Raw genomic sequence first — 12,663 nt, 5'->3', positions numbered from 1 at the left:
GGGGGGAAGAAAATAGTATGCTTGTTTAAGATGGAAGATCACCTTGTAACCTTCAAGACCACTAAGGTCATCTGAGCTCAATTTCTCACTAAACCATTGACCCTTTTTATTTTCTATGAGAGGCCACATTATGCCCCAAGAGATAATTCCTCCAACGAGCACCGATACGTTTATTATGTGGGGGCAAATCATTCCAACTCCAATATATGTTGCTGAGAAGTCGAAGTAAAACCTACATAATTAACCACAAAAAACACAGTGACCCACTTGACAATGTCTTGAAATTGCAACAATATATTTTACATTTAAATCTTCATAAATCGACGTAAAAGGATATATAAACGATATAGCTATCGAGCTCATTGAAGCAATAGAGGATTAGTCAAACAATCGAAGTGAAGGAACTATAGCTATATAATACCTGTTTGCACGTGCTTGGAGCCCAAATGTTGGAAAATGTGCAAATCCACAACCATCTGCAGCTTGAAAGAACCATTGAAAAAAGCCCCACAAGAAGCTCAAAGAGAAAAACCTGCCAAGCAGTCTCACCTGTTTCCTACAAGATCAGGCACAAAAAAAGGTAGATATTAGAACGGCTTTCATTTGAGTATCATTATAATTAATTATATATGACAACATATTACTTTGCTAGTGCAGCTCCTCGGGGAGTATGGAAACTATTAATCAAATGAGCAGTTGCAGTACCACTTGGATAAGTTAATTTGAAGTCAACGACCATGATCTGCAATTAATCCCAGGACAAAGTGATCAAGATAATAATGGATAATTTCAAGCCAACAAGTATTGCAACATCAACTTGTTAAATGGAACATAAAGATCTTGTTCTTTTTCTATCTTTTGAGTAAGAAACAATCCACTTAAAAAGGAGTACAGGAGGAGAAAGGAAATGCCTATCCAAATCCACTCAACCACTATATAGAACATCTAGAAGAAGGAGGAACAAAAAAAAAAGGAACACTCCAATCAGGTTGAATCCTAGAGGAATAGTTACAATGTTTATTTATCACCAAATATATCATCTAGAATCTAGGAACAAAACAATCTCCTCCATAGAAAGAGCATTCATAGAAGCCCTATATGAAGGAATTTAGGTATCTTGTGTGATATAATTTCCTTTGAAAGTTCCTTCACCATGCATAACGTTGCAGTTGTTCGTATGCTAATTTCTTCACATTAATTGCTGTTGCATTGAAGTTTCATAGCTTATTTTGGATAAACCCCACTTAGCTTTAGTTGTAAGAAGCTGAAAATATTTGTTGCAACTTGCAACAAGGTATCATACCTTTCGCAAGGGTACAACTGAGAAGAGGCCAAGAAAGCTAACAACAAATAGAAAACCAATAATCCATCCTAATGATGGATCTTTGAAATCTTTACTGCCGGATGATCTATGAGCAATCCGTTCGCTCATTCCAAATAAGTAACTTCCAAAACCTCCTGTCAATTGAAATAATCAAAGAGTACAATTTAGTCTGACAGAAATCAGGAATTATAATTTCCAATGATGTGGAATAATAATCCATTGGGATTCTCCCACACCAGAAACAATTATCAGTCTCAAATAGAAGTTTACTTGAAAGCTTGGTGTAAAAATAGCCTAAGAAAACTGGTTTCTTTTTTCATTTCTCAGAGCAGAGTAGTCATTTAAGTGTCACAGATTTCTGGGCAAATGAGAAATTCTTTTCTTCAATTGAAAATCGCTCATGGTGATGGAAGGCCAAGGAAAAACTGTACCACAGATAGCTGAGCTTCAAAGGTATGGTCAAAGACCATCTTTGTCTATAACTTCTACAATATGTATATTATATGACGGTGTTCTGCTAACAATTTATATTGGAACAGAAGTTTTCTCGTTGTTTGTAGGTTATGCAAGTGCACCTATTTCCATTAGAAGAAACCATTAACAAAAGCAAGGCCACAAGCACAAAAATAAATATATGAAGTTAATTACAAGCAAGCGGCAATCATTCGCCCAAAAAAGGTTTGACAGATAAATCGCAGAGAAATCGCAGTTATCAAAATTCCATCTAAAAGAATTGAAGCAATCACGATTATGGCACAGATTTGAGCACAGAAGCTCGCAAAAATCTGCGCCAATAACACGCGACAACAAACCAACGAGGGGAAACATGGAACAATAATGAAAACTTGAAATCGAAGTTAGTATTCCCGTCTAAATTAAGCGTGAACAAGAATCTACAACCAGTGAATGAAATGGTTAAGGGACAAACCGCTGAAAGCGATGCCAGACGAGGCAACAACACAGGTTTGGATGACAGTGTTCTCCTGCCTGGTGAAAGGCTGCCTCAAGAGGCCTGACCTCTCCAAAAATTTCGTCCATGACTTGACAAAGAAGAAACCTAATAGACCAGCAGATACGTTGAGCGAAGGTATAATACCAGTGGTCAGGTTGAGCTTCATTACAATGAAGCTGAACAAAATGCTCAGCCAAAAACTAACGAAAAAAGCTCTAAACGTCAGCTGCTTCCTCCATGGAGGCACTTCTTGGTCCTCAAAGAACTCCTCGATGGATAGCACTCCACTCACTTCCCCAAATCTCTGCCTGTTCATCGAATTTGAACTGCGTTCGGAATCCAAACGCTTTACTACACGACCATCCACTCCTTTCTCCTCCATAGTGTCTCGTTATCGACGACCTTGAGGCTAGAATCAGAACTGGAAACTGAACTTCCGATGAACTGAACCAAAGAAGCGGAATTCATTGGAACCGCATAAATATTGGGAATGTTGCTATCATTTGATACGTGGATGGAAATTTGTTGGGGACGAGACAAAAGAATAGCCCAAATTACTCTCCGATTGACTTCCAAGTCGGCGATTTGGGGCGGAATCATGATGTCGACAGTGATGGGAGTCGCCAACTTGGGCCGTGGAAATTCCCTCACGTCTCCAATTATTTCACTCTCGGATTACTGCATCGCCTATACTATAAGATTGGGTTCTGTATCTCCTTTTCTTTTTAAATTATCAAAATTAATTTAATTTAATTTATGATTAAATATACCAAATGGTTTAGGTCTTTTTAAGAACTATAATGTATTAGACAATGTTCTTTCATTCTCAACAAAGTTTGCAGCTTTACTTGACCATACACATTCAATGCACGTGTCTATTTCTTCATTGGTGACTTTAGCTACTTTGCTTTTACTTTAGGCCGAGTCCTCAAATTCAACCTAGCCTCTACTCTAAGCTAAAGTTCTTCCAACACAATATTGCATCTCGTTTCATTATCTTGATTCTCGACGATATGAATTTTATGTTTCTACATCAATTTAGGACTCATTGGAATGAGTTTGAGCCTTTTTATTGGGTTCAATACAAGGTTTATTATGTATGAGATCCCACGTCGATTTGAGAGATAAACGAGTGCTAGCGAAGACGCTGGGCTCTGAAGAGAGGGTGGATTGTGAGATCCCATATCGATTGGAGAAGGGGAACGAGTGTCAGCAAGGATGCCGGGGTTCAAAAGGTGGTGGATTGTGAGATCCCACATCGATTGGAGAGGGGAACGTAAAATTCTTTATAAGAGTGTGGAAACTTCTCCCTAACATACGCATTTTAAAAACTTTAAGGGGGAAGCCTTGAAAGGGAAAGCCCAAAAAAACTCTAGCAGTGGACTTGAATTGATACACTTATAATACTTTATTGGGACTTACCTAATGATTTATACACAAAATGCTTATTGAGACAACTCAAGTTTACCATGCCAACTGAGAATTATTGAGTCTCAATGATGCGGGGCTTACCTAATGATTTATATACTTAAAATGCTTACCGTGACAACTCAAGCTAGTACCATGCCAACTAAGAATTATTAAGTCTCAATGATGCTTAGTGATGTCAACGTTCACGTTGACAAGTCAGCTTTCATAATATTTTATCCTAGGAAGGCTAATATGTCAAGGGTGGTTAAGAAGTCAGCTTTCATTTTTGTTTCTTTCTTTCTTTTAGAACAGCCTGTATGCTTTTAAAAATGCAAATTAGGCAGAGAGATATTTGCTTGGTTATATTTTTCAAGTTACTTATGATTGTCTTATTTTACAAAAGCAAGAATTTGGGAGTGTTACATGTTTTTAAATTTTATTTTTCATAATTTACATGTGATTTAAATGTAATAAAGCTTCGCTAATAATACCTTTAAAGCAAAAAAAAAAAAAAAAAAAACTTTTAAAATTTGTGTATTATTCCCTAAAAATTAATAATGAATTAAAATAAAACAAGTTTATGACATTGGTTTTTAATTTTTAATTTTTAAAATTTAGGATAATTAACTTTAATGGTTATCACATGAGATAGTAAACACGTTAACTTTTTTCCTCTCACTCTATATATTATAATTAAACATTTATCAATTACATTGCTCACTTAAGTACAAATTTAAAATATATTAATTTAATGGGTTAAGATATAAAATTGACCAAAATATTAAATTTCTGATTTTTTATTTATTTTTACCTATCAAGACTCTAAAATAGCTCTGATTTTAGGCATATAATAAAATAAAAAGAAAATATAACAAATAACAAGTTGACACGTAGACCAATAATTGGCAATGGGGATAAGTAAGCTGAAAAAGTGGGAAGGCAAGTGGACCCCATTGTTGCAGAGAGTTGGGTGCGCTCCACTAATATCCTCCGCATGGTGAGTGCCAATGATCTAGTGGAGGAATCAATCAATTTTACTATTTTCGAATTAAATTCCACGCGTAACACATATTAATTATGCAAAAATAAATAAATAAAAATAAAACTCGAACCGAAGTTTATAGAACTTCGAACCGAACCGTTTGACAAAAAAATCCAGATGAAAACAAATTAAATAGACCAAAATTGAACAAAATAACCAAATCAAATAGACCCATAGATGCTTAATTCCTAAATTGAATATTCAATTAACCAAAATCAAAGTCCAAAGAACTAAAACAGTGTTTCAAATACCATTCTCGTCAATTATTAGTCTGGTAGGGAAAGGTCCAGTTAATTCAAACATAATTAAAAGAATAAGACACTAATTAGTAAAAAAAAAAAACGTGATTCTGATTATTATTTCAAATGTTGAATCTATGATTGAATGGACGTAAAGCACAACTCAATGATTGATGGATTGTGCAAAATTTGGCATCTCTACTTTTCCTTTAAAAATCTCCAGCTTTTGAACTCCCACCTCATATTACAATCAATAAGATATTAAAAAAAAATGTTCACACGTTCCATGAATAAACTAATAATAATAATTTTAAAATAACTTCATTTAACAAGAAAGGCAAATGGAATAGGAATCAAATGTTGATGTGGAAATGCAGATGTGAACCTTCCAGTGTATGCAGAATTGACCATTCATATTACCAGTAGGACATGAACTTATCTCACGAGGATAATGACACATATTTAAGCAAACTATAGTGACAGCATTATCATCATGTTTGCATTACAGCAAGTCCTTAGGCCATATCAAGTTCGATTTTGTTTTCCTAAGAAAGACTAACAAAATATTCATGATACTAGAAGTCCAACGCCAGACTAAGCATTTCAGCGGGCCTCATACTGAACAACTGCAGTGATAATAAGCATGAATCGGATTAGATTTCAAATTTGGAAAGAAGCAGATAAATATCAAGGGCAAAGAAAGTAATATGAGATGCATGTTATTGTAAATGAAAAAAACCAAACATTCATGGAGCAAAACAAAGGATATACTACAAAGACAATACAAAAAACCAACCCAAATAAAATCAAACCCATAACAAAAAACAGTGACTGAGCTACACTATAAGAACGGTCTCCAATAACTAAAATGGATGATTTAACCCGTCCATAAAGAGAGAATCTACGTTTAATCGCAAGACTTGTAATTAGAGAGCATCCCAAGTCATAAAAGATAACAAGCATTCTCCAAGAAATGCTTTTGTCTGTCAATTATCCCCAAAGGTTGAGTAGAATAGGTTCTGATAAAATGCAATATGTTGAGAATATATTGTTGAGGTATTGAGAGGTGTAGTCCCACGTTGGCTAATTAAGAGGAAGATCATGAGTTTATAAGTAAGGAACACTATCTCCATTGGTATGAGACATTTTGGGGAAGCCAAAAAGTAAAGGCATGAAAGCTTATGCTCAAAGTGGACAATATCATACTACTGTAGAGGTTCGTGATTTCTAACATATATTAGTTGAATCACTACAAAGTCAATAGTTGCAAATACATGCAATCCATAAACTTTAAAACAAACTGAGTTAATAACACGATTCCTATAGATGATCCATTTTTTGGAATTTTCAAATGAACTATGAAAAGGGTAGAAAGCATTCAAGAATCAGAATGGATGATAGTGTGATAAACTCAAAGGAATTCAAAACAGACGCAAAGAAGTGAAAACATAGCTGATCATTCAGCTCATACAGAGTACTCAAACAAGCAGGCCCAAATGCAATGAAATCAACTTTAGAACTAGACCAACTAAGTACAAAGCCGGCCAAAGTACCAGTTCCATAGTTTCAACTAGCTACCAGTTCCATAGTTTCAACTGACTTGTTTTACTCATCTTCAATATCTACTCAATAGTTCATTCAGTTTCTTTTCCGCTTAATGAGGAAAATCATTGTATCCATGGTTGGAAATTGTTAAAATTTACGGAACTAGGAGGTTTGCTCAACCCAATGGCTCTTTTGTACTCTACGATTAAATGAAAACCCCAAATCTGTCTTATTTCAAATAAATTTTAGTCAGTCGTGTGAAAATCTGAAACATCTTCTTGGACGAGATTTGAAAATCCAAACATCCTTTAGAGGAAATATCATATTTAGAGACGACATTTTCATGATTTGAAAAAAAAAGACAAAACAGTAGAATTATTTCTTACTGCGACGGGTGCGCTTCTTGTAGAGAATACGATAACCACACTCTCGGCATTGTATGACATCACCTTGCTTCAGAGTGTTCTCCATTCCACAATCTACATAGATTTTACAGTTCTCAAGATCCAAAACATAGTTAAGCAGGTGAAAATTTAGGGCTGGTATTTTAAATCTAAACTCGAATCAACAAACTTCTAAATTCCCGATGTCTTAATATAGTCGAAGTAACTTGATCATGATTAATAGATGCATCCGATTACAGAACTTCAAAACCTAAATACTCGGGAGATTTTGAATAATGGAATCAGTAAACACAACAAGTTTACCTCCACAGATGTAACTGACTGGTTCAGGTTGAGGATCCATGAGTCAAACTTCAAAAATCTTCCTGCGAAATAAATTATTGCTAACTTATGCCAAAAGTAAGAGGCAATTACAGATAGAATGATGAGAAGAAAGTAAAGTGGTGGTGAGGGTGTGCCAGCGACCGGCGACCGGCGACAAGCGACGGCAGAGGGAGATAAGAGAAAAGAAACAGTTCGCGTGTACCTGCCGCTGCGAGGGAGATACGAGGGCAGAGAGAGAAATCGAAGTCGCGTAGGGCTTTGGCGGTGATTACGGTGATGGGCGAGGGAAAATCGAAGAAAAATTAAAAGGGGCGGGGAGAGAAGGCGGCAGACGTGTAGGGTGTTTATTTATTTATTTATTTTATTTTATTTTTTTACTATAAATATATAACAAAATTTTGATTTGTATATATGAGGGTATAATGGTAAAATAGTACTTTTCTTTTCATTTAAGCATTCATTAAAAAAATTATATTTTTAATGATATAAATTCTAATTAAGAATTTCAAATCATTCTCATCTTTGGATCTAATTTTTTAAAAATATGTGAATAATATATTGATTTTTCTAAAATACAATATATCAAGTTTTGTATTATTATTATTATTTTGAAACAATCAATTTTGTATTACTGTGGGATAAGAATAATGTTGTTTAAATAAATAAAATAACAAAAACAAAAAAAAAATCACACAAATGTGAATAAAATAAGAAATTATTGAAATGGGTTGGTAATAGATTTATGATATATTCATTTAATAATAATAATATTTTATCTATGAACAATAAATTTTTAATTTTATATTTAATAGAGGTGTGAATTTTAAAAAATATGATGGCGATCCATTAAATATAAATTAAAAAAATGATAATAAATATTTACTGAAAAAAAAAATATTAAAAGAATTTAAAATTTTTTAATTTATTTAACATAAAAATGAGATTTAAAGATATGATATCTGAAAATTCAACTAATAAATTAATTAAACACTCATTTTACTTTTGCAATTACATATTAATTTACCAACAAAATTGGAATTTACCTAAAAACTAAATTTTTTAATGGAAACGGAGATTTTTAAAATTAAAGTATTTGAAATAAAAGTTTTGACTTTTCAATTAAGGAAATATGCTTTGACTTTGATAAAGGGCGGAAAAATTATATTTAATGGGAAACGAAATTAAAATACATTATCAAGCAAATTATTATTCTTCAAAAGGTAAATAAACTACAAAATATTTTATTTAGATAAACACTGTTATGACTTATGACAAATTACTTCACAAACTCGTGACTAATACACACTGGAGATCTCTTCCAGCTTCCAATTAAACTTCCTTGAACATGACAGGGAATGGCGTATCGCTCAAAGCCAGAGCCCTCTTTCCGTTCTTGAAGAAGATTCCAACATCTCTGCACATAACTTTACAGAAATCGCACACAGTCGGACAGAATTTGAATTTGTAATCGTTACCGTGTTTCTCAATTTTGAACCAATTGTCGACCGTCTTGACGCCTGGATTTCCTCTCGTTCCGCCGATCGTGATGAACCACTGTTTCGTCGATTCGTCGAATTTGTCCAATTTCCATACCGTCGATGTGGCGCAGATCGTACTGGCCTCGAATTGGACGTTTAAATCCGTCGAAACTCGAACGACCCCTTTTTTAGGGTTTACAGGCAAAAATGCCGCGGGAAGGCCGTTCATTAATTCAAACTGTTCTTGAACGACGTTGAGTGGACATTTGTCCGATTGGAGGTTGCCTAGGGCTAGGCCGCCGCCTCTTCCGCGGAAAACAGGGAGGATGTAGTAGTTGACGCCGGCTCGGAGCTTCTTGCCGTCGATGTCGCGGACGGCGTCCGGCGAGGCGTCGGCTCTGGAGACGCGGACCTCAGAGGCAAGGAGAATGAAAAGAAAAGACAGTAACGCGAAATTCTTCATACTTTTCTTTTTTGGTGTATGAATGAGACTGAGAAATGTTTGTATTTATAGGAAAGTAGAGAGTCGATATTATTTTCTGAGAGTATATTTAAAATATTAAATTACAAGTTTAATTCATAAAATTTAAAAGTTTTGAAATTAACAACTCTTTAATCTCTCCATTATAATTTTAAAAAATTAAATTTATAATATTAAAAAAATAATTAAATAGAGAAAATGTTAATAAATTTAATTTATCTTTAAAAAAAAATTAAAAAACAATTCCCAAACAACTACTTGTTTTTTAAGAAAACTAGGGATCCACATTGAATAAACAAAATTTGACTAGAGCCAATAATTTTAAAATTATTCAACAATTTATATCAAAATTAACACTCAAAATATTTTTGAGCCTATCATGTTCTAAGGATGGCCACGTCGGATTCGTTCATAGAGATAAGTTTTTAAATTCAAACTATTGGCAATTCATGTGATTGTATTTTATACTTTAATGATATAAATTTGAATATTGGGAATGGTCAAGACTTTGAAACATCTAGGGGTTTCCTTCTTCTTTACGTTTTAAATGGATAAAATTTCCGAATTTTTTTTTATTATTTTAAAAAATCCATATTTCTAATTTGAAAAATGAAATATAAAAATTCTTATTTTTATCTCAAATTCTTATTTAATAGTTTATCCAATCTGATGACCTCAACAATAAGATCATCGTTGAAGTTTGATTAAATATTATTTATTTGAATAAGATATTATAATCTGTTATGCTTTAAGATAAGCATATTTACTAGCGTTGAGTTTGGGCTATTACAAATGGTATAAGAGTCACGCACCAGGTGGTGTGCCAATGAGGACGTTAGACCTAAGTTTCCACCTTGGTTGTAGAGAGGAACGAAACATTATAAGGGTGTAGAAACCACTTCCTACTAGACCCATTTTTGGACAGGCAGTTAGAAAGTTAGGCTGAGTTTCCACGTTGGTCGGAGAAGGTGGGCCTGCGTTTCCACGTTGGTCGGAGAAGGTGGGCCTGAGTTTCCACGTTGGTCGGAGAAGGTGGGCCTGAGTTTCCACGTTGGTCGGAGAAGGTGGGCCTGAGTTTCCACGTTGGTCGGAGAAGGTGGGCCTGAGTTTCCACGTTGGTCGGAGAGAGGAACGAAACATTATAAGGGTGTGGAAACCACTTATTAGCATACCGTTTTTGGACTGGCAGTTAGAAAGTTTGAGGTGTCTAGTTTTACTCGGTGAAAATAAGATTGCGACCAATATCATATAGATATACATATAATAATGAGCAGACAAACATAAATGATAAAACAGCATGCTGCCTAAAAACAGGATGCCCTAATAGCTTCTAAAGGGCACTGCAATTAGCGTCGTCTACAGATGTAATCTAACAAGCAAGACGATGTGGTGACCTTTGACAGCTTCTCAAATGCGAGCAGTCCTTGCCACTACCGATTCCAAGTCTTCCATCGAGTCGATGCTGCACCGAGTGACAGTGTTATTAGCATGTATAGACGTGCATTCATGGGGGTCACATCTAGTTAATATAGACATTGAGGGATTCATCCAATGTCTCCTTAAAGCTATACTCGTTCATTAATCGTTTAAGTTTTCTAGGTTCAAAATCGAAAAAAGTAGTTCATGGGTTCGGTTGAATAAGATTGTGTATTCTTTTGCCGACTCGATTTGGTTATCGGTTTCTCACGCATTCAGTTTGCATATGGGTTCCATGTAGGTTTGACTTAAAAGAGACTCAATCCCCTTAGTTTCGATGAACAAAACTAAATGACTTCGTACCGAGTTTCTTTACTTATTTACTCCTGTCTTTCCCTCAATTTGTCAATGTGGGACTCCAATAGTTCTCCCTTCAAATAAAATACATTATAGAGCCTTCCCTAAGACCTAATTCTCGATTCTCTAAAGCCCTCGAAGTCTCCCCTTAATTGAGACTCAACTCCTTCTCTGAAGCCTTCAAACAAAGTACCATTTCTATTCAACACCTAAGTCATTAAAGTTACACTCTCGAGACTCACAACTTTTTTATTCGACACTTGAGAATTCTATTGATATGACTAAGTTAGATAAGAACATGACTCTAGTACCATGTTAACAACAACAAACCTCAACAATTATATGATATTGTCCACTTTGATCATAAAGTGCTTCGTTTTTATGTTTCTTCAAAAAAACTTCGTACCAACGGAGTTCTCACGATATATGTATATATTTATATAAATATAAAAATAAAAAGATAATAAAAGATATTGGAATGACTGACCTAAAAGTAACATCCCCACTAGGTGTCAAGTTCTTGGAGATCCAATTGGGAACCAACTCATGGAGCTGCTCAATTTGCTCTTCCACTTCACCTGCAAGGAAACAAGTCTAAGTAAAGCAAAATTTCAAATCAAATTGACAAAATCATACATACTTCTCTCAGTAATATCAAGACTACTCATCATAATCTCGTGCACGAGTTCTTCCTTGTTAATCGAAGCGCAATTAACAGACTTGAAAATGTTGTAGACAACACGAACAACATTCTTCACATCAACAGAAGCTTTCTTTTCAGCCACGCCGAGCCTCAATGCACCATTGTCGCCTTCCATGGCAGACAAGTCGTGAACCCGTTTTGCAGCTTTACATAATCTTCCCACATTTGCGGGTTTCCTCGTTTTCACGTACGAACTCGGCAGCATTGATTTCTTTGGTGTCAACTGTTCTGGGGTTTGTGTCATTATGAAGCTTCAACCAAAATTCTTACGCCTTCAGTTCTACGATTTTTTTTTTTTTTTTTTTTTAATAATATGAAATGGTAGAATTGAAGTTAGTTAGAGATTTAATGAGATTATAGGAAGATATTTATGTTTTTTTTTAAATAAATTTTTATTAAAAATTTAAATTCAAATTTAAAAGATCTCATCAGATTGGAAAGAGAAGTTCTTCTATTTTTAGATTATTTATAGTTTGTGAAACGAAATATTTTTTGAATTTACTATTTTATTGGGATCAATATAGTTATTTTTTTAGGATGAGTGATAATTTTGGTAAAATTTATGTACTATTTTGTTTGCATTTAGGATATTATAATAGTATTTAATTCTATGGGGTCTTATTGTTACGATTGTATTTGATCAGTTGTGAACGGGTCCTATGAGTTGGTTGAGAGGCCTCTGTCTTTAGGTTAGGTTGGAGCTCAATAATTGGCAATGGGCAGTCAGAGAGATAGCCTATTAGAAGCAGATATTGATCCCTATAATGAGTTGACTCTCAAGATTGGTGGTCCGACATTCAACAGTTCTGGTCGTAGTGAATTAAAAGAAAACATGATTTATGATCGACTCCTAATAATTAACCGAACATACTTGAAAATAATAAAATTTCAACTGAATTAAGTTGGGTTTAGAGAACTATATAATTAAAATATTTTGACTAAATCATATGTCTTCATTTACATTTAACCCATTTGAATGTTATTTAAA

The 12,663-nt window shown here is 34.3% G+C and overlaps 3 protein-coding genes across 6 annotated transcripts in view; all 3 read right to left on the bottom strand.

The window, feature by feature from the left end:
- The window catches only part of LOC111431602 (probable metal-nicotianamine transporter YSL7), a 4,476-nt gene extending 1,499 nt beyond the window's left edge, over positions 1 to 2,977 (bottom strand). Inside the window, exons 1-5 of one of the 3 annotated variants that reach the window (XM_023068285.1) lie at positions 2,253 to 2,977; positions 1,304 to 1,458; positions 645 to 742; positions 422 to 556; positions 43 to 232 (exon numbers count right to left, since the gene is read on the bottom strand). In XM_023068285.1, the coding sequence (XP_022924053.1) occupies positions 43 to 232; positions 422 to 556; positions 645 to 742; positions 1,304 to 1,458; positions 2,253 to 2,658 (984 nt within the window). In that variant the 5' untranslated portion in view covers positions 2,659 to 2,977. The other 2 variants (XM_023068286.1, XM_023068287.1) reach the window with 2 other exon arrangements.
- Positions 2,978 to 5,309: 2,332 nt separating this feature from the next.
- On the bottom strand, positions 5,310 to 7,579 carry LOC111431295 (DNA-directed RNA polymerases II, IV and V subunit 12). Of its 2 annotated transcripts, XR_002708466.1 has the most exons (5): positions 7,443 to 7,579; positions 7,220 to 7,281; positions 6,899 to 6,991; positions 5,468 to 5,593; positions 5,310 to 5,421 (listed from the first exon to the last, which is right to left on the bottom strand). XR_002708466.1 is itself a non-coding variant. In XM_023067881.1 (4 exons), the coding sequence occupies exons 2-4, from the start codon at positions 7,257 to 7,259 to the stop codon at positions 5,571 to 5,573; spliced, it is 156 nt and encodes a 51-aa protein (XP_022923649.1). In that variant the 5' UTR covers positions 7,260 to 7,281; positions 7,443 to 7,579; the 3' UTR covers positions 5,310 to 5,570. The 2 variants fall into 2 exon arrangements, 1 of the variants encoding a protein (XP_022923649.1); XM_023067881.1 differs by having other exon boundaries at positions 5,310 to 5,593.
- An 811-nt stretch (positions 7,580 to 8,390) lies between these two features.
- Positions 8,391 to 9,217, bottom strand: LOC111431333 (kunitz trypsin inhibitor 2). The gene has a single exon (XM_023067935.1). It carries the CDS (start codon positions 9,179 to 9,181, stop codon positions 8,570 to 8,572), a length of 612 nt encoding a protein of 203 aa, XP_022923703.1. The 5' UTR covers positions 9,182 to 9,217; the 3' UTR covers positions 8,391 to 8,569.
- Positions 9,218 to 12,663: the final 3,446 nt, after the last annotated feature.

This window comes from Cucurbita moschata, unplaced genomic scaffold (genome assembly GCF_002738365.1).
Source record: "Cucurbita moschata cultivar Rifu unplaced genomic scaffold, Cmos_1.0 Cmo_Scf00036, whole genome shotgun sequence".
Classification (NCBI taxonomy): domain Eukaryota; kingdom Viridiplantae; phylum Streptophyta; class Magnoliopsida; order Cucurbitales; family Cucurbitaceae; genus Cucurbita; species Cucurbita moschata.
This window is presented reverse-complemented; position numbering and strand designations above follow the sequence as displayed.